This window comes from Dreissena polymorpha, chromosome 6 (assembly GCF_020536995.1).
Source record: "Dreissena polymorpha isolate Duluth1 chromosome 6, UMN_Dpol_1.0, whole genome shotgun sequence".
Lineage (NCBI taxonomy): Eukaryota > Metazoa > Mollusca > Bivalvia > Myida > Dreissenidae > Dreissena > Dreissena polymorpha.
In genome coordinates, this window is record NC_068360.1 from 106,687,248 (window position 1) to 106,714,726 (window position 27,479).

At 39.1% G+C, this 27,479-nt stretch overlaps 1 protein-coding gene across 5 annotated transcripts in view; it reads left to right on the top strand.

Annotated features, from left to right (window-relative positions):
- LOC127835069 (uncharacterized) overlaps positions 1–27,479 on the top strand; it is a 191,392-nt gene that overhangs the window by 28,496 nt on the left and 135,417 nt on the right. For all 5 annotated transcript variants that reach the window (XM_052361313.1, XM_052361314.1, XM_052361310.1 and 2 more), the window contains exons 7-30: positions 1,509–1,598; positions 1,972–3,082; positions 4,604–4,727; positions 5,238–5,522; positions 9,981–10,177; positions 10,569–10,706; positions 11,042–11,254; positions 12,082–12,234; positions 12,918–13,073; positions 13,326–13,510; positions 13,745–13,950; positions 14,510–14,716; positions 16,670–16,882; positions 17,434–17,639; positions 18,036–18,317; positions 18,867–19,088; positions 20,800–20,967; positions 21,208–21,343; positions 21,829–22,015; positions 22,523–22,644; positions 23,682–23,896; positions 24,933–25,118; positions 25,989–26,159; positions 27,174–27,232. In XM_052361313.1, the coding sequence (XP_052217273.1) occupies positions 1,509–1,598; positions 1,972–3,082; positions 4,604–4,727; positions 5,238–5,522; positions 9,981–10,177; positions 10,569–10,706; positions 11,042–11,254; positions 12,082–12,234; positions 12,918–13,073; positions 13,326–13,510; positions 13,745–13,950; positions 14,510–14,716; positions 16,670–16,882; positions 17,434–17,639; positions 18,036–18,317; positions 18,867–19,088; positions 20,800–20,967; positions 21,208–21,343; positions 21,829–22,015; positions 22,523–22,644; positions 23,682–23,896; positions 24,933–25,118; positions 25,989–26,159; positions 27,174–27,232 (5,232 nt within the window). The remainder of the gene's footprint in view (positions 1–1,508; positions 1,599–1,971; positions 3,083–4,603; positions 4,728–5,237; positions 5,523–9,980; positions 10,178–10,568; positions 10,707–11,041; positions 11,255–12,081; positions 12,235–12,917; positions 13,074–13,325; positions 13,511–13,744; positions 13,951–14,509; positions 14,717–16,669; positions 16,883–17,433; positions 17,640–18,035; positions 18,318–18,866; positions 19,089–20,799; positions 20,968–21,207; positions 21,344–21,828; positions 22,016–22,522; positions 22,645–23,681; positions 23,897–24,932; positions 25,119–25,988; positions 26,160–27,173; positions 27,233–27,479) is intronic.

The window sequence follows — 27,479 nt, forward strand, 5'->3', positions numbered from 1 at the left end:
TGGGTGAAACTTGCATTCGAGATTCGTTCTGCGAATTTCACAGACTTATATGTGACGAAACTTAACGTATATGAATTAAGCTCTGTTTTCACAGAGCGAGGCCAATTTATCTACGTGCAAGCAATTTTCACAGTGATAATTATTTTCATCGCTGTCATCTTGGTCATCACAAGTGGCAAGGTCATCTTCTGCGCCTTCAGTTTGATGTTCAATTTCATCATTAGATCTACCAATATCATAAACATGCTATCGTCTTGCAATTCCTATTCATCATATTATGAGTCTCGTTCGGGGAAATCTGGGATTAATGCATTTGCGTAAAGTGTCGTCGCAGATTAGCTCATGCAGTCCGCATTTCCAAATCAGGGACGACACTTTTCGCTTTTATAGAATTTTTCGTTTGAAGGAAGTATCTTTAAAACGAAAATCCAGTATTTGCGGAAAGTGTCGACATTGATTAGCTTGTGCGGATTGAACATGCTATCTTGGGACGACACTTTACGCACATTAATTAAACTCCGGTGTACCAGAGAGAGACTCAAATCGTTGTTGTGATAGTCGGTGTATTCCCAGAATCCATTTAATTAACGTCTTCCACCTCTTCGTCGTTAAAATATTATTTAATTAAATTTAAGTATTTGGCTTGTTATAACCGCGTTTCAGAACGAAATTTATGTATTGGTCGATAAACAGAGAACATAACAAGAAATATATATTAAATAATGAATTTATTCGAATCCGCCCTGTAAAAGTTACATACATCGTACATTTATATTGTGCACTTCGTTTCCGTGTTCTTTGCTCTTGATCTGAAATACTAAATACTATTTGCGTTCAACATTCGACAGAATTACACCGATTACTTACGCAAGCAAAACCTATTTATAGATAAAACTCCGCGGTTATCATGTGATAATATTATTGAAAATGTCCGTATTTTTGTTTGAGCCCCGTTCAGGGAAAACTGCTGTCAATGCATGTGCGTAAATTTGCGTCCCATATTAGCCGGTGCAGTTCGCACAGACTTATCAGGGAAGAATCTTTCCGTCTAGAATTGAATTTCGTGTTGAAAATTCTTCCTTTAAATGAAAATTCTCTTAAAGCGGAAAGTGCTATCCCTCATTAGCCTCTGCGGATTGCACAGGCTTATCTGGAACGACATTTTAAGGGCATGCATTGTGTCTTGTTCTGAGAAAACTGGGCTTTATTCATGTGCGTAAAGTGTCGTCCCAGATTAGCCTGTGCAGTCCGCACAGGCTAATCAGGGACGACACTTTCCGCTTTTATGGTATTTTTAGTTTCAAGGAAGTCCCTCCTTACCGAAAATCAAGTTTAGGCGGAAAGTGTCGTCCCTGATTAGCCTGTGCGGACTGCACAGGCTAATCTGGGACGACACTTTACGCACATGAATTAAGCCCAGTTTTCTCAGAACACGACATCATTTATCAGTATTTCCAGAACGAGGCTAATGTTTACTCACCAATCACCGTGGTTTCTTTCTTGAATAGACACGCGTCGGTGTCGGCAAGCCAGAGACAATCATGGAAGAGTCCGAGGAGTCCGCCGACGACGACAGAACGCACGTCAAATACAAACAGGTAGTGTCATGTCAAGGTCATTACATGAGCTTTTGTTCAATTGTTTTTATTATTATTCATTTGTAAAGTTCTGGGTTACAATGCCCTGGATTATATTGAAGAATATTTTACCTTGTTTTCGAAATTCTGTTGCATGCCTCATATCGTGCAATATAATAACTTTATAAACTATCCTATATGGAATGACGCACCTTAAAATCTGTATAATATAAACATTGCACTTTGTCCACAAACGTACACAATTGTCAATTTTAGGCTAAATGTTTTCTTATATTTGAAGTGAGCAACTTTATATTAATGTTTATAAAAAGCAATGTATATGGAATAAAACCCGCGGAACATTTTTTATATAATACGTTTAAATTGATTTTAGACTGATGTCAAGAAAATACAGCGGGCGTTGTCGCTAAGAGAGCGCGTGGACCGGACCTCCACTGGCAACTTTTTCCAGTCCGAGGACGATCTCTCTCCCGACGAGCGCATCGCCGGCGCCGACGGGAACTATACGCCGCTGGACGAAATTGACGACGTCTTGAATCACGACCACGTCATGCTTAACTCCCGGAGCGTTGCGAAACTCCCCAACCCGCGCGGAAATCTGGACTTTAATATTCACTCGAGCAGATCGGACGGGGATTTACTTGCGCACCCGAAAAAAGTTTCGGAGAGGGAGAAGGTAATTCCAGTACAAGCGGAGAAAAAAATGTTGGTGGTTCTGCCGCCCAAGGTTAAGAAATCTCAGAGTAGACAGATACCTATACCGCAACGCGCGGAGCCAAATCGCGCGGAGCCAAACATTTATCAGAGAGGTCTGAATCTAAAGCCGCCGGGAGCGGTGAACGACCTGAGCTCGTCCCCCGCGCGCGCCTCCAAGACGCGTGCTCAGGTGCACACTCCGGAACATCAATACTCAAACAACAGCTTCGGTCAATACATTGAACTCAAGCCAACGGACTACATGTCGCGGTCACGTGTCAGCCAAGAGTCCAATGACGCCTACGACTTGTACACCTACCCTGCGGACATCCCGCTGTCCACATTCAAGGCCGCTAACACCAGTCCGATGAAAGAATCTCACTACCAGGTCCCAAGGACGAAACCGATACCCGTTGTCAACTCTAGCGGCTCCCCAACCCCCTTTGACTTCGATAACCTGAGACCGAAATTCTCCAGATTTGAGGCAACGTCGCCTGGTGGAAAGTTCAGTATGCTTAGTGAGGATATAGGAAGCGACTCCCCCTCCGGGAGTGATGTCGACGATGATTTTGACCACAACATCGTGCGTCTGGAGGACTCGGATATTGAGGATCTGCCGCCGTCGCCGACGAAACCCGCCGACGGGGAGGCTCTGTCACAGGATAGCATGCCGCTTCCCAGCCCACCGGATATGAATAGCGAGTATCTACCGTACGGGAGTAAAGAGATGGGGCAGATCTCGCAGCTGTCCCCCAGACAGAGCATCGCCTTTGATAACAAGGAATACGGTATGTGGGTACATAGCACCAAGACCATGTTTAACTTAAGGTTTAAAGGCATGTTATATTCATATTAATATGAACTTAATTCCATGAAAATTTGGGGGAATTATACTAGTGTGTCCTGACACACAGCGCAGCGAGCCCTTATCACCCGCGTCATTTGAAAATGGACCTTACACACATCCGCGCAGTCTCGTTAGCGACCAGCGTATATCCTGACCAGACTGGGCGAATGACTAGGCTGGTTTTGAGCTACGTTGGTCGAACATGACATAAGACCCAGTTTTGCATGACGAGTTTCGTGACAACTCTCAGACAAATGCATCGCTGAGATTTAAACTGTCCACATTGTTTTAGAATAATGTCTGCTTATAACTTATAATTCTGATAATTACATCATAAAAGAACAGATGCACTCAATTCAATTTATAAGAAAATAAAGGTCATCGTCATAAACATACATAATTATGCACTATATACATGATTTTCAATTTAATACAAAACATACATCATTTCGAAGAAAATTTCAATTAAAAAATATATCTTGTATGCTTGGTCAATGCTAAATAACTAGTCTGAAAGTTGTTTGTGTCCACCATATTGACGAGAAACAAATGTTAAAAATGTACATTATTCAAATTTGTGTAAGAACCTGACTGTCGTATGTCGTGCTGAATCAGGACGGCGTTACCTCGATGCCAGAAACTGATTTATGGCGCTTAAAGTAAAGGTTTTCTTGCAGCGTTCTTATATATTACTATATCAGACAAAGGAAAGTGATACTTAGAGAAATGTTTTCGTGATATATTAGATTGTCAGACATCTACGTTGAATCATTATATAAGAGACTGTAAATTTACGATATTTGTATTGTGTAGTTGGCTCTAGTACATATTTTAGCCAAGCGAAGATAAGAAGTATTCTTCAAATCAAGATTTAAAAAAATAAAATATTACGATATATGATTTCCTTATGACCTGTTCACTCTCGGAATGTTGCTACAAAACAGTTGTGTTATTTACGTGCCATCATCGCATTACATGATACCACTGACGGTGTTAACAATTATACACTCAATGGTCACTTTTTGAGTTGTTGATTTTATATCACTGTTGTATGACTTCCATCAGCTGTCCTTTCTTGCCAACATTGACGTGATACGTGTGAACTGTATAAAAATGAACATAAATTGTGTCATATATTCATATTCGGTTTTGTTCATGAACATGTTTCATGAGGAAAATAATACTTGACAACGGTCCAGCTACACCATATGATCAACGGCATGCGAAAATGGGTATTATGACATATGCGCACAGTCTGGTCATACGCTAGCCATCCTGTACGGTACAAAGTCACGCAAGGTTTAATGGCCTCATATTAGGACAGAGTAGCTCCTGATCAGACTTTGTGATTGCAGAGGCAGCTTTGGAGCTACGCTGGCTGCAAATGACATAATGCCCATGTTCGCATGACGTTTCTCATGTGTCTGTATCACTCTTCAAAATAATCTTCTTACCCACACAGGTACACTTATTGCCATAACCGGGTCCCCGTCCCCCGGCGGCCCCTTTTCTAAGCACAGCGTCAATCGGTTTGTGTTTCCGCCGCCGGATGCAAGCCTGATCAAGAGGGAACTCGTCTACCCCAGGTTTGCAAACATGTTAAACACTATAGTTATCTGTATCCACGGAAAGGAAATTCGAGCGAGAGAGGAATATTGGAGTCACTCTGTCGGTCCGCTCCTAGGCATCAGATATGCTAGTTTGTTGAATGACCTACTTCCATATTTCTAAAGTGATCATATTGAAATTAAAATCCACTACCAAACCTTGTTTATGTTTTTGTTGAGTCAAATATGATAATGAATATAACTCAGAAATATACACTTTGAATAGGTTGATTTCAACGTTTTTTTTTAATTTGTTTACAGCGTGCTGCTATTGACCGTTCAAATGCGGTGACCCCAGCTTAAATATTTGGTTATTTAATTGGTCTTTGATGTATAGGCAAATCGTCATTTGTCTTCACTTAAAAAAAGTCTGAATGGTAGCTATAATATATCTCAGGATTTAAATTATTTCTTTTTAAGTTAAGGTTTTTACCCAGAAGTTTGGTGAATTTAAGCCCGGGTATAATTTATGTATTAATCGTTTCAAAGCGCTGAGCACCCGGTTGAAGTAAGTTCTGGCCGCTCAATGAATCTGCTGTCACCACCGCCCGTGGGCAGCTTTAAGTCGCGGGAGCGGAAATCAAGCACTGGAAAGCGGGAGCGCAACACAAGCGGCAGTGGAGCCGGAAATGGCGTCGACCAGGAGAGGGCAGCGGCTTGGGAGGCCCAGCGGGAGCGACGACTTAGCGGAAGCGACCGCGAGCGGAGGACCAGTGAGACAGAGAGGGAACGGAAAGCGAGCATCGGCAAAAAGGGCGGAAAGCCCCCGAAACAGTAAGTGCGAAATCGGGATCAATATAAGACGTTATTAAACTCATTAATGCTTAGTGGACTCTCCCATCCTTCTAAATTGGATCAATTTATTTGCCAAATAAGGGATGTCTAGTATATTTATTTCTTATTTAGAATTTTTTTTTAAAAGAAATCCTTTAAGCAAACAGCGCAGACCATGATGAGACGCCTGCGGCGTCTCATCTGGGTCTACGCTGTTTGCCAAGGCATTTTTTTTCTAGACGCGAGGCATAAATGGGTTAAAGGGACTGTCAGAAAATTACATCCACCAGAGCACGAAATACGCATCGGGCAACTAATCGAGTAAGGTGATGCACGTTGTTGTCGGCTGCCGTCGTCATCGTCCATAATAAACTGAAAAAGTGTTTGCATCCGCATTGCGAATTTTTAACGAAATTTGAAAAGAGTATTCATTTTTGTAAACAATAAACTTAAACCATGACAATCAATGGATTGTATTTCAAATAGAATTTCACTTTTTGATACTCCGTGTAAGCGTGCAAACCATTTCGAAAGCTAATGCTCGTGTAAGCATGTAAACCATTTTAGAAATGAATGCTCTTGTATGTATGTAAACCATTCCAGAAGCAAATGCTCTTGTATGTATGTAAACCATTCCAGAAGCAAATGCTCTTGTAAGCATATACACCGTTTCAGAAGCAAATGCTCGTCTAACCATGTAGACCATTTAAGAAGCAAATGCTCTTGTAAGCATATACACCGTTTCAGAAGCAAATGCTCGTCTAACCATGTTAACCATTTTAGAAGCAAATGCTCTTGTAAGCATATACAACCATTTCAGAAGCAAATACTCTTCTAAGCGTGCAATCCATTTCAGAAGCAAATGCTCGTGTAAGCACGGAAACCATTTCAGTAGCAAATGCTCTTGTCAGCATGAAACAATTTCAGAAGCAAATGCTCGTCTTTGCATGTACACAATTTCAGAATCTTATTCTATAGAATCCTGTCCAGAGTGAATGCAATATCATATTTGTGTCCCGATCGTCGTGAGATGATCGATTCCACTCATTAATTTATTGTATGATTCAATTTGTTAGTTTAAAAATACATTTCTGTTGACAGGAAATAACAAAAAAATCATAATGAATATTCAAGCCTTGCGTTGGTGTTAAAAAACAAGCCAATTATGTCTTCATGTTTAGACATTATACAAATTTATGACAGTATAAGGGCGACAAAAGATTATATCAAGATGATTTGTACTGATGTTGCAATTAATATGCATTTGAAATTGATACACGGATAATTATTATTGTAACTGTTTGCGAACAAGACTGTAATTTTATACGCGAATCCAATACAGACTGCGTTAATTGCTTTTTTCACATTCTTGTGCGCCAGTATAGAATGTAAATCTAAGATGATGAAAATACGCATGCAGTTGCCCGTTATTGTGCGTTGTAAACCCGGGAGAGTTGTCGTAATAATTTAACCCATTTATGCCTAGTAGACTCTCCCATCCTTCTAAATTGGATCAATTTATTTCCAAAATTAGGGATTTCACGTGTATTTATTTCTATATTTAGAAAATTTCTTACAGAAATTCCTTTAAGCAAACAGCGCAGACCCTGATGAGACGCCGCATCATGCGGCGTCTCATCTGGATCTAGGCTGTTTTCCAAGGCCTTTTTTCAAGACGCTAGGCTTAAATGGGTTAAATATTCTAAATAAAACATTTCATTGAGTTTCGTTTGTAACAAAACAAACCTAATTATTTTAATAATTGTAAATGTATATCAATACATTGTATGTCTGCTTTCATAACGAATACGACACTGTTTCCTTTAAAAATGTTTACCGTGTTTCTAATTTCGAAAGTGTTATGTGGGCAATGAATGGCGTGCTTCAATTCTTAGGTTATAACGTTAATTAGGTTCTGTGAAGAAACCTATACACGTTTATTTTCTACAAAGGTATAATCGACAAAATTAATTATAACAATTTAAACGTAATTTTCATTAACAGTTTACTGTTTGTTAGAATTTACTTTTTACCAACACACAGGGCAATGGTTTGTAATTTTAAACTGAGTTCGTGTGTATGTTTATACTATCCGTTTGTGTTTAACATTTTATCCAAACTCTCGGGGCTAAATGCCTGTAGGTAAAATGTCGTTGCAGATTAACATGTGCAGTCCGCACAGGCTCATCTGGAACTTCACTTTCTGCCTTTTTTTGTTCAAAGGAAGTATCTTTTTAAGCGAAAAAACATTTCAGCCGGAAAATGTCGTTGTGTTAAGCCTTTTAGGACGACACGTTTCGCACGTGAATTCGGCATCGGTTTCCCAAAGCGAACTTTATTTTATATTATATTTTGCAAATTACTACGTTGGTTCATTTTTAAAACTCAGCCTAGTTATTCGCGCGTTTTTTTTTCAATCTTGGTAAATGGTTATTTGTAGTTGTTTTACATTTGCTTATCGTCACCACGTTGTCACTACACTAAGCGATTCACTTATATTGTATTTTTCAAAAATTAGCATGACTGGTTAATTACGAATTTACATAACCTAAAAGATATATTTGATTACATGATGTTATCGCGTCGTAGTATATAAAGTATTCGCCTTGTGAAATCGATGTCTTGAGTTCGATCCCCACTCGTGGAGTGTTCTTTAGATCTTAAGCCACCAAGACTGCTTTTTGCAGGATAAGGACTCAGTTGTGACTCAATTAGAAGTAAGCTACGACGCAATTGAGCTATACGAATAATATAAAACTTGTTACTCACGTATTGTAGTTGACCCTCGTTATGATGAAATGAGTCTTATGACATATGCAAACAGCAATCATATAAAACTTGTTACTCACATATTGTAGTTGACCCGCGTTATGCTGAAATGAGTCTTATGACTTATGCGAACAGCAATCATTTAAAACTTGTTACTCACATATTGTAGTTGACCCGCGTTATGCTGAAATGAGTCTTATGACTTATGCGAACAGCAATCATATGAAACTTGTTACTCACATATTGTAGTTGACCCGCGTTATGCTGAAATGAGTCTTATGACTTATGCGAACAGCAATCATTTAAAACTTGTTACTCACATATTGTAGTTGACCCGCGTTATGCTGAAATGAGTCTTATGACATATGCGAACAGCAATCATATAAAACTTGTTACTCACGTATTGTAGTTGACCCTCGTTATGATGAAATGAGTCTTATGACATATGCAAACAGCAATCATATGAAACTTGTTACTCACATATTGTAATTGACCCGCGTTATGCTGAAATACGTCTTATGACATATGCAAACAGCAATCATATGAAACTTGTTACTCACATATTGTAGTTGACCCTCGTTATGCGGAAATACGTCTTATGACAAATGCGGCCAGCAATCATATAAAACTTGTTACTCACGTATTGTAGTTGACCCGCGTTATGCTGAAATACGTCTTATGACAAATGCGGCCAGCAATCATATGAAACTTGTTACTCACATATTGTAATTGACCCGCGTTATGCTGAAATACGTCTTATGACAAATGCGGCCAGCAATCATATAAAACTTGTTACTCACATATTGTAATTGACCCGCGTTATGCTGAAATACGTCTAATGACAAATGCGGCCAGCAATCATATAAAACTTGTTACTCACATATTGTAGTTGACCCGCGTTATGCTGAAATACGTCTTATGACAAATGCGGCCAGCAATCATATAAAACTTGTTACTCACATATTGTAGTTGACCCGCGTTATGCTGAAATACGTCTTATGACAAATGCGGCCAGCAATCATATAAAACTTGTTACTCACATAATGTAGTTGACCCGCGTTATGCTGAAATACGTCTTATGACAAATGCGGCCAGCAATCATATAAAACTTGTTACTCACATATTGTAGTTGACCCGCGTTATGCTGAAATACGTTTTATGACAAATGCGGCCAGCAATCATATAAAACTTGTTACTCACATATTGTAGTTGACCCGCGTTATGCTGAAATACGTCTTATGACAAATGCGGCCAGCAATCATATAAAACTTGTTACTCACATATTGTAGTTGACCCGCGTTGTGCTGAAATGAGTCTTATGACAAATGCGGCCAGCAATCATATAAAACTTGTTACTCACATATTGTAATTGACCCGCGTTATGCTGAAATACGTCTTATGACATATGCGGCCAGCAATCATATAAAACTTGTTACTCACATATTGTAGTTGACCCTCGTTATGCGGAAATGCGCCTAAAGGTATATGAGGCCAGCAATCATATAAAACTTGTTACTCACATACTCACGTGTTGTAGTTGACCCGCGTTATGCTGAAATGCGTCTAATGACAAATGCGAACAGCGTTACTCAAAACCAGGCTCCAGACGAACCTATGCGTATATGGCATAAGACCCTTCTCGCATGACGCGTATCATTTCGTATTTCCCCCATATTCTTCTTATTACAGTCTACACATGATGATACTGTCCGTATTCTGCGTTCTGAGTATTATGTCCGGAGTATATTGTGCCTCGCTGACAGGGGAGACGACTGTGAATATAGTTGTGTTTGTGCCCAAGAGTTATCCCTACGACAACTCGACGGTGATCTGCGCGAAAGACAAGACCTTAAAGGTCATCAATGCAGAGAGCGTCAATTGGTTTGGTACGTGCGAAGCAGACACTGTTAAATAACACTCTTTTTTGTATTAACGTTTCTCTCATTAAACAATTTAATTCAATGTATGTTCATTATACTATAATATATATTCAAAATTATTCAAACATTATAATATTAAGAAAAATATTAATGATAATAATAATAATAATAAATAATTTATTATTATTATTATGAAAACAACATATTAAAAATATCTCATCCGGGATTCGACATTGTTTTAAGATTGTGAGCGAGGCCCACCTTAAATTATTTCATTTCTCGGCGTAAGTTATTCGATACAATTGCACTGGATTGTATGTACGTTTCTGTCAGTAAAACTCCACGAATAATCAAACATATTTATTGAAATATATTATACTCATCGTCACTATTTCAGTGTCAAACGAACCCATTCTTCACAAGTTGAACTCCACCCTGTGTAACGGCGTGACCTGCAAACACACGTGTGACGAGAACACAGGGGAGTGCATATGTCGTCATGGATACCAGAAGAACGCGCGCGGGGACTGCATAGGTAAGTTGTGGATAAGTGGAATCGTGATGATGATGACGACGATGATGTTGCTGCTGCTTCAGTTATTAGTGATTATGCTAATGTTGATTACGATTATAAATGTATGCTATGATGATGATAGTGATTATGCTGCTGCTTCTGCTTCTGATGATGATGATGTTTGTGTCAGGGATCGTTATGATGATGCTATTGAGAGTGACGATGCTGATAAAGACGTCGTTGACTACGACGTGTACATACGGAAGTGAAATGCAGCCAGGTTTATTTTATGTTTCTTTTTAAGTCTTTCACGGGCAAATACAGCCAAGACATTTACCATGATCTTTTATTACCAGACATCAATGAATGCCACACGGGACAAATGCAGTGCCCAAACCCCAAATCGGGCTGCCTGAACTCGGAGGGCTCGTACGAGTGTCTGTGCTCCGAGAAAAGCAACCTGTACTGGTATCAGGGGCAGTGCCTGGACTGCTCGGACCCATGTCCTCAGGGGCTGTACGAGTATCAGCCATGTAACCAGGCGCAGGGACTTCCCCGGATATGCAGAAGTATGGAGGAGTTGTGTAGGCTTGTTAAATTCCCGCAAGCAAAGCTTGAAAAGGGTTGTATTGGAGTCACTTTTTTGTCGGTTGGTCGGCTTGTGTGTCTGTTGAGGTAGTCCGTCCTTATTAAAAGGCATACTTTTCTTTTGCGCAATCACTGAGAAAAATCTATTTTAGCAAGACACAGTTCCACGCGCAGTTACTCGTGATTTGTCTGCCCATAACCTTTACCCATGGACATAATTGTCGTGCACAATGTTATTCCGCTGAGAAACCTACGTTAACGTCCTCAGGGCACTAAATTAAAACTTGAATTATGTTATCTCCATAAGAATAGTGTAAATGTTGGTATTATTTTCACGTTATTTTTTCGACTTGTAAATGTTGGCATTCTTTCCACGTGAATTTTTCCACTTGTGACTGAGTTATGTCCCCTTGCCATTTTTATGACTTCCATGTCTGTGACTATAAGGGGGACATTTTAACGAGTTTTATTGTCGTATATTTGATAAATCTAGTACAGATTAATGAAACATGTTTCAGAAAATGGACATCTATTTCACAAGTAAAACTATACAATTATTTATTTGCATTATTGCTGCTGGGTTTTTCGTTTTACCGTAATGAAAGAATACTAGTTGTATGTGATGATATTTTATTTTGTCTTAAATCCTATACATAATGTCATAATTATAATAAGATTCAAATATCGCAATTAAAGTCATTACTGTCACACTTTTTACTAAGAAGATTGCGATTTGTATCATATTTCTAACAATTTATCGAAATGTAAGAAATTATCAAAATTAAATATTCATTTTCACGATTTTAAGACTGTACTCAGTTTTGCGGATCGAACTTCTACGTGAAGGAGCCCTGTACTGCACGTAAAGATGCCGTCTGCTTGATGTGCCAACCGAAATGTAACGGAAGTCGCGAGTTCGAGTACAAACAATGCAGCTCCATGCAGAACAGAGAATGTAAAGGTATAACCATATTTACAAACATTTAATTTTAAACATTTTGTCGTTCCCAAATTCAAACATATGTTTTACAAATTGTGTTTATTTACATGTCTTTCTCATAAGCTGTGCTACACTTGAGGTAGAACTTTCGATGTTCATACAAATCACGAACATTGTTTGTTTATTTACAAAAATGTACGAGACTCTGTAAAAATGTCGATACAGGTTTGTCAATACTTGACATACAGTTTTGAATGAGCTAATCATTTATATGACCAATACACGAGTGACAAATATCGCCTCCTTGGCGCGAGAAGTTACGATGTGACATTGAAATTAAAAGGCACATGGTACCTTTTTGCATCAGTGAGGCGATATATGAAACAAAACAAAACAAAAAAACTTCAACATACAAATTAAACTGCACGACTTCAAATGCATGATTTAAAATTTTGAATTGCATATTAATTAATTGAACTAATATAGTTATGTTTATAAGGTTTAAATACACAAGTTAATTATTAAATGATTTCTAATGTTTTAACTCATGTTTTGGTCAGTGGTTTTGAATGCAAACTTTAAAATCGGTAAACAATGTTTAAGACATGAGTTAAATACATCTAATAAATGTCAGTCCATACACGCCTACTGTATAATTGCAAAAATTATAATAAGCAGTCCTATTGAAGCATCAATTTCTTCAGACAAATCCAATTTGCGGATGCCGAGCGTCACCGGAAACGTGGTTCTGGACGACAGAGACACTTCCGGCGTCTCCCAGGACAATCTGTACACGTCGTTCGCATACAATCCTGTAAAGAACAACCAACTCAGCTTTCTGCTAAAGAAAGGGGTGGCGGGTACGTAGGCCATATTAAAGGTGTGGCCAGAACCTACGCGATATTTAAGTGTTGGCGGGTATCCTATGTTTATCTGATGGTGTATTATTTCATATTTTCGGCATGAAGATGGCATACTAATTTCGTCGTTTGAATTCATACTTCAGCGTTTGAGCGAGGACGGTTCATGAACTATTTGTGTACATAATTTTTCTTCATAGGACTGATATATACATAAATAATGGATCTGTTTGCTACAATTTATTTGCCCAGGTCTGGGATCAGAGATCTGGGTGGACATTACGCTCCTGGACGCCCAGCCCGTGATGATGTTCCGACCCGTGGACCACTCCCGCGAGTTCACCCCCGGGGAGTTCCCGGGACCCGGGCAAATCCTCAAGAAATACTGCCCCTACCCCCTGCCTTATCAGTATGAGTACAAGTACATCAAACATAATGTAAGTGGAGAAGGAACTATTTCAGATTGTATATGCATCACACATAAAGAATTCTTCTATTTTAATCATTTAGTTGGCTTTAGCGGCTCTGATTTGTTTAAGAACGTTTACTACAAGACTTACACCACTAATTGCAAGTATAATGTAACATTGCACCCCTTGGTGTTGCAAAATATTAACTGCAAGACACCAATAATTCTAGTAAGTTTTAATATTTGCCACTGGATTTTCCAGAACGTTTACTACAAAGGGGACACCAGTGACGGACTGAAAACTCTGAAGCCATGCGACAGCAAACCGGAGAGCTTCCCGAACGTGACCGAGGCCCGCCGCAACTCGATATTCTGTACGAAGCCCGGCATCCTCAGTGACGCCTTCTATGGGATCAATCCCGAGGACTACCGAACCACACAGTCAGTCTGGGAGGAGTACTCGGAGAGGTTGGTACTTGCTGTAGGCATTTCCGGAAAACAAATCAGCCGGGTGTATGGAAAACTCCGCACAGTCTGCAAAGCTAATCAAGGACGACACTTTTTGCTTTTAAGGAATCACCGGGACTACACGTCACGCACATGCATTAAGCCCAGTTTTCCCAGAACGATGCTCATATACGGCAGATTGGCGCACAGTGGGGTTAATACAGTGTACAAAGAAATGCTTTATAATATGTTGTTGTTTATATTTCATTCGAGTCAATGAGAAACTTACAGTATTTTGTTGTGATAGAAATTGTAGCCGTTTATTATAAGTACATCATGTTCATTTCTACCAAATCTAAACACATATGAGACCGTCTCTCAAAAAGGGGCTTAATACACGTGGTACACTTTCCGCAAAAATATTTCATTGAATGAGACATCTTTTAATAAAAAATCCATTAAAGTTGAAAGTGTCGTCCCTGATAAGCCTGTTCGAACACTTCGCAAATGCATTAAGCCCCGTTTTCCCATAATGCGTTTCATATGAATTATGTAACAGTTACAACGACTCTACTTGCAGGTGCCGCCGACTGCACGAAAACTGCGAGTCGTGTTCCAAGAATTGCTCCAAGCTGCTTCCGCTAGACACCAGGCCGGAGTGCCGCGTCTCCGTCGCCGACGGCACGGGGGATTCTCCCCGACTCCCGGCCTGCTACTCGTGCTGTATGAAGACCAGCTGTACCGACCCGTGCCGGACATACCACAACCACCAATGCCCGATGGTCAGGTATGGAATTTAGGCGTTGGGTAGTGTGTTTAGAAGATTTTGTCAGTTTCTTTTGTCAACTTTTTTTCCAATTATTTATAGTTTGTTTGGACGAATATATCAGTTTGTATCATGATTTTTCTCCAATGATGTATAGTGTGCTCGGTTGAGTATATCAGCTGTTATCGCTTTTTTCCAATGATTTATATTGTGTTTGTGCGAATATATCAGATTTTATCTTTTTTCCAACGTTTGTTTGTGTGTAGAGAGAGTCAGTTTTTATCAGTGTTTTCTTTACTTTTTGCCAATGTTTTATAGTGTGTTGGGACGAGTACATCAGTTTGTACCTGTTCTCCACCGTTCTTCCGATTGATTCATTGTTAATACTTTGTTTATAAATGTTTGATACATCTTTAAGCAGTTGTTTACTTGTATATTCACTCTTGTTTCAAGATGATTTTTGTTCGAAAACATTTGTAGTTTGTAAACAGATAGCACGTGTTCCAAGTTCAATACTGTTTAACCCATTTATTCCTCGTGGACTCTCCCATCCTTTTAAATTGGATCAATTTATTTCCAAAATACGGAAGTCTAGTATATTTATTTCTATATTTAGAATAATGCTTACACAAATCCCTTTAAGCGAACAGCCCAGACCCAGATGAGACGCTGTTTGCCAAGGCCTTTTTTCTAGACACTAGGCATAAATGGGTTAAGTGTGACTTAAGTTTTTGTTTGTTAATTATTGTTACATATATTGCGTTTGATATTTGTTGAGCTAAATATATAATTCTTTTATTACGCAGCGAATAGTCGTTTTATGATATTTTCCATCAGCCACCATCGTTTTGTGATATGAACAGTCATTACATTGGCGAAAATCGAAACGTGCGTTTTGTATATCGGCTTTTATTGCGATGTTATTAAGTTCAAATTATCAATAGTTGTGTTTTGTTATTAATTCTTGCCTTAGTGTGATTGTCGGCGTGCCTTTTAAGCGGGTAAAACCTGTAATGAATTCACCGTTCCAAGTCGGTGACCGCAGTCTATAATCATCGTTATGTTTAATGACGTGGTGTCATATGCATTGTCGAGTATTGTATAAGCAACTTGGTCACGTGTCATATCTACAAGGCTATATCAGACGGTTACGCTTATTTCTTTACTGATAATGTTTCTGGCGTTTCAATTACTATATGACATCCGTTAAAAAAAACTGGGCTTAATGCATGTTTGTAAAGTGCAGTCCGCATAGGCTTATCAAAGGCCACATTTTCCGTGTACACTGCATTTTCGTTGAGAAGAGACTTCATTATATCGAAAACATGCCATAAAGACGGAACGTATCGTCCCAGATTAGCTTGTGTGGACCGCACAGGCTAATCTAGAACGACACTTAACGCACATATAATACACATCTTACTATAAAAATGGCGTCCACATCCAGTCTTAGCCATAAAAAAGTAAAACATCTAGGTTATTGTTCTACTCACCGAAGTTATGTAATAACCATGTTTATTTTCGTAAAGTTTAATTTGCTTCCATGACGAGTTAAAATTCTGAACACATTTCTTCATCGCAATCCATCTCTTCCATTTTAAAGCACTGGATGTAAGCAGGCAATTCTTTGTGGATAGACATTCTTTGATCGACTGACAAAGGAACGACTTATTCATCAAAGAAATTACCCTTTTAATTCAACATCGAATTCATTCGAACAGTTAAAGAAAAATTCACTTACACTTTTCTTAAATTTAATCAATCAATTATTCAACAAAACACCGCTTTATTCGACATTTTAACGAAATCGAAAATGCAGTCTCACCAGTAAAGCCCTCGGGCCGTTATGCTCCCTGCGGACCGATTATCACTGCCCGGCCCGGCTCAGCCGTGTATTATCCTCTAATTATTTAGCCAAGTTGTTCCAGAACGCAGCTCATAAATGATAACTGTTTTTGCGCATTATGTTTCCAGATGCCAGGTCGGTAACCTGGTCCAGTTCCAGCTGGTTCCGGTGTACCAGAACGCGGACACGTACTACTGCCACGTGGAGCCAGCCAATGACCATCGCATCCTCACCCTCGAGTACAGCGTCATCATCGGCACCCAGGGGAAGATATTCCTTAAGAAGCGGCTCGACGTCCTCACTGACGGGGAGTGGGTGAAAAAAGGGCGACTTAGAAAGAGGTTTGTCGTTTAAATCTATTATTTTTTTATTGTACATTAATTTGGAACATATTTATTTAAGCTCTATTGCATCGAAAGCCTAATGCGTATTGAACTGATCTCGAGTCCGGCTCCTGGGTAGACCAGTACTTGAGTCCGGCTCCTGGGTAGACCAGTACTTTGTGTCTTTAGGTGGGATATAAAACACACTTCACAGTAGGTATCTAACCCATAACTTCCCGGTCGCAAGGTGCCTACCATATCTACGACGTCATGGCGACCTATAATTGAATATTATTCTGCATGGTTTAATTATTGTTTATTTGTGGTCGGACGCAAACTCAATTCAAAAACCATCTAACTTCTGCTTATTATATATTATCACATTTAATGGAATTATATGTACTTAATTATAGCTATTAAAGATCTCCAAGTTTTCGTAAGCATCTTAAACCGTTGGTCTTTTGTTTACTTCAATGAAGCCATTTCTTACATGCACAATTAGCGCAGTTTACAATGTTAGCGTTGTATTATAACGTAACTTCACCGTTTGCTATGACGTTTCTATCCAGCGACGCGATCATTTACGTGGAGCTTGACTCCCTGATTCGTGACCAGCCGAACCTCGTGACGGTACGTCAGGTCAGCCCAGACCGGGTATTCGTGGACGTAGGGCACTACCGGGCCCAGGGCGTGGCCCTTAGCTCCAGCGTCATCAGCGAGGACTCCGCGTTCATTCGGCCCGTAAGACCGTTTGGAATCAGTCAGAAACTTTTCGGTGAGTGCTGCATTTGAACTCTTGATAATGTAAGATAAAGGTATTTGAAATAGATTTAGCCAGTTATGTACATGATACAATGTTTAACATACTAGTATAAAAAAAATATCAGCCGCGTTATGGGATAACCGGACTTAATGCTTGTGCGTAAAATGTTGTCCCCGATTAGCACGTGCAGTCCGCACAGGCAAATCAGGGACGACAATTTCCACTTTTATGGAATGTTTCGATTAGAACAAGTCTAAACGAAAATCCAGTATAGGCGTATCATCCCTAATTAACCTTGCTAAATGCACGTGTTAATTTGGACGACACTTACGCACATACATTAAACTTGGTTTTCCCAAAGCGCAGCTAAATTCGTTTGGCTCAAACATTGTCCTATTTTCGCACCAGCCCAAAGGAACTGCGAGGATACTGATCTGGATGGCATCGTTGTCGGCAAGGACCTTCAAGACCCAAACAATGTTCTCCGTGACCTCGTGCCAATCAATCTCGGTAACGGGACGTTCCAGGTGTCCAACAAGACCTCGAGCACAGCCATGGTGGGTATCAACCCACACTCATCCATCCTCAAGGCGATATTCAAGCCGACGAAGGTCGATGTGACGGCCAGTATGACCATGAACGGAACCCATTGGATCATCACGATATTGGGGCGTGTGGAGAGCTGCCCAGGTAAAATACTAGGAAAAACTTTTTTGTATGGCTGATGTATTTATTTAATGGTTATAAAATGTTGAGCATGTAAAAACAAAAAACAAATAACACAATTTAATAAATACATGTTAAATGTAAAGAGTTTTATCGTGCAATAAGATTTATGATTTTCACACAGTTATTCTGAAATGCATTATTGTAATATTCCCAACTTGCTAAATCTGCAAGGGTTGTGATTACAATAATCAACCACTGGAAGGAGCTTGCCTAAAATCCCTCATCATCATTCAACTCCTGATTCCATTTTTCAATTTCCTCCTTTATTATAATAGCTCATAATATGCTCCGGGTGTGTATTCAGACATTATTCTGTTCCCCACAGGTGTATTCAGGCATTATTCTGATCCCCACAGGTGTATTCAGACATTATTCAGTGCCCTACATGTGTATTCAGACTTTATTTTGTTCCACACAGGTGTATTCAGCCTTTATCCAGTCCCCCACAGGTATATTCAGCCTTTATTCTGTTTCACATATGTGCATTAAGCATTGATTCTGTACCCGCAGGTGTGTTCAGCCTGAATGTGTCGGACTACAGCTACCTGGAGCACCCCTGGTACCAGTATGACGTCGCCGTCCAGTGCCCCAACACGTTCAGCGTTAACGTGTCCGTGCCCAGCGGCGACCCCCGCTCCCTCTCTAAGGACGTGCAGGTCCTCGTGAGGGACGTAGAGGGCGTCAAGATCCTCGTCGTCCACACCGTGGGTCTGCAAGAGGACTACTCTGCATGTGAGTCCACGGTTCTGCCCCGGTCCCGTATTCATTAAACAATTCTAAGATTTAAGACTAAGGATTTAAAACAAAAAAATTGAAATTTCCAAATAATTCTTCAATTTTGAGTTAAACCTTGCATAAACGTCCTTAAATTATGTTTTTCCTGCACTGAATGAATCGTCCACTTTTTTCATATACGAATATCATCTTTCATGAATATTTTATTTCAATGTTATTTATGATACTTTTTAAAAAGAGTAACCATATTTTGATACAAATTACACAAAGCAATCACAAATTTTACGATAATCGACATATGACCGTCTTGTGAATGGGTCTTATGCAATAATATTTCGAAGCGGACCCCTAAACCAGCCTGTGCATCCACACAGTTTGGTTCCGTTACCGAGACCACAAGAAATTGTGTGACTTCATAGCGGACAAGGCAGGTCGTAGATGGTATACGACCAATTTTTATGCTCCCCCAAAAAATTTTGGGGCAGCATACAGTCGCCGCTTCGTCTGTCCGTGCGTGTGTCCGTCCGTCCGTGCACATTTTTTTGTCCGGGCTATTTCTCAGCAATTAATGACGGGAAATCAATTAAACTTTATGGGAAGTTTCACTACCAAGAGGAGATGTGCATATTATCAGCCGGTTCTGGTCGGATGATTTTTCACAGTTATTGCCCTTTGAAATTTTTCATTAACTGTACATATAGTGCAATTCTTGTCCGGGCTATTTCTCAGCCACTAATAACCGGAATTCAATGAAACTTTATGGGAAGCTTCACTACCAAGAGGACATGTGCATATTATCAGCGAGTTCTAGTCAGATGATTTTTTTCACAGAATTATGACCCTTTGAAATTTTCCAATAACTGTACATATAGTGCAATTCTTGTCCGGGCTATTTCTCAGCAACTAATGACCGGAATTCAATGAAACTTTATGGGAAGCTTCACTACCAAAAGGAGGTGTGTATATCATCAGCCAGTTATGGTCCGATGATTTTTCACAGACTTATGGCCCTTTGAAATTTTCCATTAACTGTACATATAGTGCAATTCTTGTCCGGGCGTTTTCTCAGCAACTAATGACTGGAATTCAATGAAACTTTATGGGAAGCTTCACTACCAAGAGGAGATGTGCATATTATCAGCCGGTTCTCGTCGGATGATTTTTCACAGAGTTATGGCCCTTTGAAATTTTCCATGATTGTACATATTGTGCAATTCTTGTCCGAGCTATTGCTCAGCAACTTATTACGGGAATTCAATGAAACTTTATGGGAAGATTCACTACCAACAGGAGATGTGCATTTTATCAGCCGGTTATGGTCGGATGATTTTTCACAGAGTTATGGCCCTTTGAAATTTTCTATAAACTGTACATATAGTGCAATTTTTGTCCAGGCTATTTCTCCTCAACTACTGACTTAAATACAATGAAGCTTTATGGGAAGCTTAACTACCTTGAGGAGATGCGCATGTTATTAGTGGGTTCTGGTTAGATGATTTATTTAGAGAGTTATGGCCCTTTGAAATTTTTAAGTTGCAAAACCATCCATCGTATTTTTTTGTCCAAAGTTATGCCCCTCAAGACGTTTCCTTTTATCTGAATATATAGTGCAATATTGTGACAAAAAACACTTTTGGGGAGCATCACCCGTCTCCGACGGTTTCTTGTTACAATACGCGGGTCACATGATATCAAACTTTATTTCTAGACACGAGTCATACTGAGCCATCAGAAAAGTCAGAACTTGAGAAACAAGTTGCCAAAGACAAAGAGAAGACACACCCAGCGCATTTCTCCATTCTGTTTATTGCGGTTGTCGCTGGGGCAGTGGTCCTTCTCCTGTTTCTTTTGTGCTTCGGAGTTGCCTGGGAACAAGGTAAATAACATCCCGTAGGTCATAAAATGCTCTTGTTTTAAAATAATTCACACATTTGAAATAGACGTGACACTTCGGTTGGTTTTAAAAATCTTTTATTTAAATCTATTTTTACAATCTTGAACGAGACTTTTCGCACATGCTTTAAACCATGTTTTCACTTAAGGAATCTCAAAATATGTTAATATTCTCATAATTTATAGAATACAGAAGTCATAAGCTCGATGCCCATATTTTCAGGAATCCCTGCCGGCAAGTTTCAGCGGTTCCGAGTGCGCCACCTGGTGCTGCTGGTTATATACATCACCTTCCAGTTCCTGTACGCGTTGATGGTAACCATGACCGTGTTCGTGCTCATCGTGCAAGCGGTCAACAGGTAGGATTGTAAAATTGACCCTAGCTCATGACAAAACGATGTTTAATGCATGCGCACAGGCTTATCAGGGATGACACTCTCGCTTTTATGGCATTTTTCGTTAAAAGGAAGTCTATTCTAAGCGAAAATATTGTTAAGGCGAGAGCGTTATCACTGATTGCACATGCTGATCTGGGACGAAACTTTTCGCACATGCATTACGCCCCAGTTTCCCATAGCGCCGCTAAAATGTAATGTATTGTAATTGCGTTCTTTATTCTTCATTTGCAGTCCAAGTCTATAATCTCCAGATTCATATACCAACAATTATTGTGCAAAGTAGTAAATTTATTGTTAAAATGACTGTGTCGTGACAGATGCATTATATGGGGTAAATGGGGAAGTAAAGGAGACGACCCCTGGCCTTTTAATGCCCGTTTTTCGTTCGAAACACCATTTTATTGAATGATATGGATATTTAAAACATGATGTCATTTGTTCTTCAGAGATACGACGACGTTCATCCGCCAGTACAATCAGCAGAGGTCAGTGACCAATGCCCTGAGTCATCTGGAGCTGGATGCCATGGAGACACATCTATGGGCGGAGCTTGGGCGGCAGAACGCGAAAACAAAGGAACAGAAACAGGCGTGCTATTCAGTGATTCAGACCGTCATTCAGGACGTGGAAAAGGTGAGGGTTTCTTCACATGTTAAATCGACATTCCTGTTTAAGTTATGGAAATAATGACGATCATTACACGATTAAATATTATCTGGAGAGAAATTCTTATAAACGTCTCTAATATTTTATTTAAGGCAGTGGCCAATGTAGCCGGTATTATATCGGACACTACATAAACAAAAACACTAAACATAGAAATAATGAAAATCCAGAAACAATCGAGGAGAAAAGTTCTTGATAACATCTTTTTGTCTTTGAAGGCAAGTGACCAACAGCTTATGCAATGTTAAACTTATGAACTTGGTAACGTTAGGAGTGAGATTGTGTGGCGGCCCGGTTAGTTCAGTCTGAAGAGCACATGCCCTTATATCGAGGTGTCCCTAGATCGAGTCCCCGACCAGGGTCACAACTTTCTCGCCCGAACAAAACACAGTCGAATGAGTCGATCCAATGACCTTTTCAACTTCGCTCTAGCACTAATGAGTTAAATAGTTACAACTTTTGGATGAATTGCAGCTTCGTCAGTCAATAGAAACGAAGTCAATCAACGCGATGCAGAAACAGAATCTGAAAACGTTGATACAGGACCAGTCGAAGACATCACTGGATAGGTTTGCTGCGGACCTGTTGGAGTTCAGGTATCAACCCATGCAAAATACTAAAAAATCTTAGCGGACATGAGGTCCGGTAACTTTAACAATGTAATATTTACAATTAAATCAGACTAACTTAATATTATGACGTTCACAATGTTTAATATCAACTTAATTAAAACCCGTCCTATTAAACCATATGGCAAAACTTTGAATTAACAGTGAAGAAAGCTCTTTGATCAAAACTAAACAAACAAGGTGCAATATTTGACTTGTTTGAAGAATCGCGAATTGAATGTGTTATTTCACCAGCTAACATAGCAAGTTCGACTGGAAGGTTAAATTCGTTTTGTTTCAAAGATTAATAATTTATCGAAGTAAAATAAAGATAAACCAGTCCGTACTGTTGTAAAATATTTCTAGTTTCTTTTTCATTTTACACCAAAACATATTTTTACAAAATTTAGTTTTTTTGTTGGACACGAGGTCAGACAGTTTCGGGACTAATACCGGACCTTAGCAAATTGTATCGGTAATGCCCGAGGTCCGATGTCTTTCGCATAGATTGCAGGTATGCATCATGCAAAATACATGGAAAATACGAGCATCGTTGTGGGAAAACTGAGTTAAATGCTTGTGCGCAAAGTTTCGTCCCAGATAAGCCTGTGCAATTCGCACAGGCTAATCAAGCACAACACTTTCCACATAGACACAATTTTCGTTAAGAAGAGCCTTCTTTTAACCCTTTGCATGCTGGGAAATGTGTCGTCTGCTAAAATGTCGTCTGCTGAATTTCTAAAATTAGCATTTTCTTCGATTTTTTTTTCAAAGAATACTATCAGAATAGCAAACAGTTTGGATCCTGATGAGACGCCACGTTCTGTGACGTCTCATCAGGATCCAAACTGTTTGCAAAGGCCTTCAAAATGCGGTTCCAGCACTGAAAGGGTTAAACTAAAAATTCTTTACAAGCGCTCAGTGCCGCCTAGAGTAAGCTTATCGTGGATGACACCTCACGCATATGCATTAAGCCTAGTTTTCTCAGAGCGAGGCTGATTGTTATGCTGTCGTTTCCTTTGCAGGAAGAAGTATTCAAAGTACGAGGAGTACATCCTACATAAGTTGTCCACTGAGCTCAACAACACGTACGCCAGCATATCGAACTCCAAATGGCTGCAGGGAGCCCAGTTCCTGTACCGCTACGTACAGATCAGCAAGGAGCTACTGGGAGAGAAGAACCTCGTCCCCTGGATGAACTGGGTCAACATGCAGACCGACATGAGGAGCCTTGTGGAAGGTGAGAGGGATTTGTGGTCTTTTTTCGAATGTATCGTTTATGAACTTCTCTATGGGGCATGTGCGTTCAGTGTCGTCCCAGATTAGCTTGTGCATTCCGCAAGGCTAATCAGAGAAACACTTTCCACTTTGACTCGACATGTATCAAGCTCCGATTCCCCAGAGCGCTTATAACATTTAAAATTAAAAAATAAAATAAAACTTCTTATACTATTAAATTAACTGTACTAGTCTCTATAAACCAAATGCTTCAAAATAGTTGACGCATTTGCCTCTAATTAATTACTTAAAGTCGTTTGTAAACAATAAATCCCATTTCGACACCAAAACAAAGTTATCGAACCACTTTTTGCCAGTGCTCATTATACTGACAAGCATTATATATACCTAATTAATGTAATAATGAGGCTAAATAGAAAAAAATAGAAAAAAATGCGTTCATGTTTTGTTTGCCGAGTATGTCAAACCTAGTTGACAATTAATACCAAATTTTAAACCAAGCTCCTCCCAAAGATCTCAGGCACATACTTGATAGCTTCATAGCTCACTGCAGTTATATGAGCCGTGTTCTTTGAAAACTGAGCGTAACCCATTTATGCCCAGTGGACTCTCCCATCCTTCTAAATTGGATCAATTTATTTCCAAAATAAGGGATGTCTAGTTTATTAATTTCTATATTTAGAATATTACTTACTGAAATTCCTTTAAGCAAACAGCGCAGACCCAGATGAGACGCCACATCATGCGGCGTCTCATCTGGGTCTACGCTGTTTGCAATGTCTTTTTTTCAGGACGCTAGGCATGAATGGGTTAATGCATGAGCGTACAGTGTCATCTCAAATAAGCCTAATCAGGGACGACACTTTATGGAAATTTTCGTTTGAAGGATTTCTTTTCTAAACGAAAATCCAGTATAAGCGGAAAGTTTTTTCCCTGATTAGCCTGTGCGGACTACACATGCTGATCTTGGACGACAGTTAACGCATATACACTAAAACCCATTGTCCCACAACGATGCTCAAATGTTCTTCCTACAGGACTTACGCTTCCTCTCCCCGACCTCCCCGTCCTGACGAAGGACAGCCCCGACCTGACCAACAGGTTCACGCCTCAGCAGCAGCCCTTGAGGTCAGCACCCCTCTCCGTTCAGACCATCAACAAGTGGGCAGTCCAACCCGATATGGCTCAAAACTCGGCCAACAGGACTAGAAACGGTCGCGATGGTGAGACATTTTGATATACAATTTACTTCCCGGCATGATTTAAATTGGGGAAAACACATAAAACCCTTGGTACATTATAGTTTCGGTCAATTAATTACTGTTGATTTTGAAAGGATTTTAAATGGGTCAGCTTTCTTTTAACCCTGTATTTACTTTTTTTCCAAGTCTAGTACATATCCAGATTAGTTTATTGTATTGCTTTTTCTATACTAGTATACATGTACGCTATGTATTGCAATATTGAAATAGTAAACAGATGTATAGAAACACGCATAGCCAGCTCCGTAATCTTTAATACAAAAGCAAGCATGTATTGCTGTATTGTATAGTTTTATGAATAAAGAAGACCTGAATGAAACGTAAAGTACACAAGTTTGATGGAGACAATGGAATCAAAGAACTTAATCCCCGGGGTGATCAGTTCCTAAAATACCCATGGAAGAAATGATGAATGTTTCTAGAAAAATATGTAGAAATTTTCTAGCAATTTAAACAGATGCATAATTTACTTCAGTATGAATACTTAGAAACCACCTTGATAAAACGATGAACACATAACAAACACAAGTTGATACTATTATGTAAAACGGTTATTTGTTTTTGAGAAGACGAAACACACATTGATAACTTTACGATTATACGAGTATATCATGGATTGGAAAAAAATACTTTATTTACAACACAGCGATGGGAAAACTGACGTTGCATTAACTGTTGTCACACATAAAACACGAGTACCGTCACAATTGCACCATCGATTTGAAAATAAAATAAAAGGTCATAATCGATGTTGCCTTCATACTATATAAAAAAACAACAGCAGAATATGAAGTTAATCCGGTTGTTAATACAGCGTTTCGTGTGTTTCAGATACCCAGAGGAAGGTGACGACATTTGATATTGGCAGTTATAAAATATTCGTGGTGTGTATGGTCATCATAGACGTTCTATGGCTGACCCATCGCATCGTGAAGGCGTGCGGGATTGGCAAGCTGATCCTCTATGGCTACCCCGTCTATATGGACGTGCGGGACACAAAAGGTATGATTAAACAAAATTGGCCTCTTTCTGGGAAAACTGGGTTAAATGCATTAGCTTTAAATATCGTCCCTGATTTTTCTGAGCGGAATGCACAGATAATCTGGGATGACACTTTACGCACATGCATTATGACCCGTTTTCCTAAAACGAGGCTCAAATAAATATAACGTTACGTTAACATTGGAATGATAATTGTTTACAAATATTATTTAAATCGTTTATGTTGAAACATAATGTGGTTTACTTACATAATGCATAAATATTATTATTTTATAAGGCGGCTTGTTACCGTTCGGATTACAGTTGTTAAGTCGCAGTTCACATCAGGCAAAATAGTTCACATAGTTTACCAACATTATGCAATTATAAGAATACTCATTTGATCGTTAATAACAAAAATAGTTCCCATGTTAAGCCGCAGTACATCAATGCCATGTTAATACCTGGTTTATGTTTACATATTTAGTGGTATATGATGACGTTCAATATATATCGTGTTAGATCCAAAAATAAATTGTTCGCTGTGTGTTTTCATTCAAAAAGATCATTTGATAAATGTATCCATATCTAACCGATAATGGTTGGTATTCCAGAAACATCTTAAATCATTCCTGGAATAATTTCACTTAAGTTCAAAATTACAATGTTTTGTAGTTCTTTACTAGATAAGGACTCGCATGTTTCTTTTGGTATTCCTACAATAACATTGACATAATGATGTTATTTTGATGTAATTCTTGATGCTTTAGGACATGAAACACTTAAACAAATTTCCAATTTAAGGATAAGAATAAAATTTAACTTAAGATGCTTCTGGAATACGACCCCAGAATAACGTTGGTGTATTTGGTCGTTTTTTTTCGCAAATGAAGTAGTATATTCTAACATGTGCGTTTTAATGAGCAGATTGATATTTTTCGGACATCAATATTTCCTTCGGTGTGTTAAAAGTGAAAAATCTGATTTAGTAACATGTTTTTTTTATTATTGACTTGTTCTTATCGATATTTCCAGGCGAAAAGAAGGAAAACAAAACTCCGCTCATGAAGACTGTTAGAGACCTCCTGACACGAGTAAGTTGCTAGCTAACCCAATATAAAAAAACAGCACACATTTAAACTGTTTATTGAAACAGCTTAATGTCTTTGTTGAAACATATTCGTTTGCGTATTGTTTGTATTTGTTTTCGAGTTTTTTGTTTTTTTCAATTGTAGTGTTATTTATCTTAATATCAATTGTTGAATATCATAAAAATACATTTTACCATATGAAGACAACGTTTAAACTGCGATAATATGGATAAAATGAATGGTGATTAAA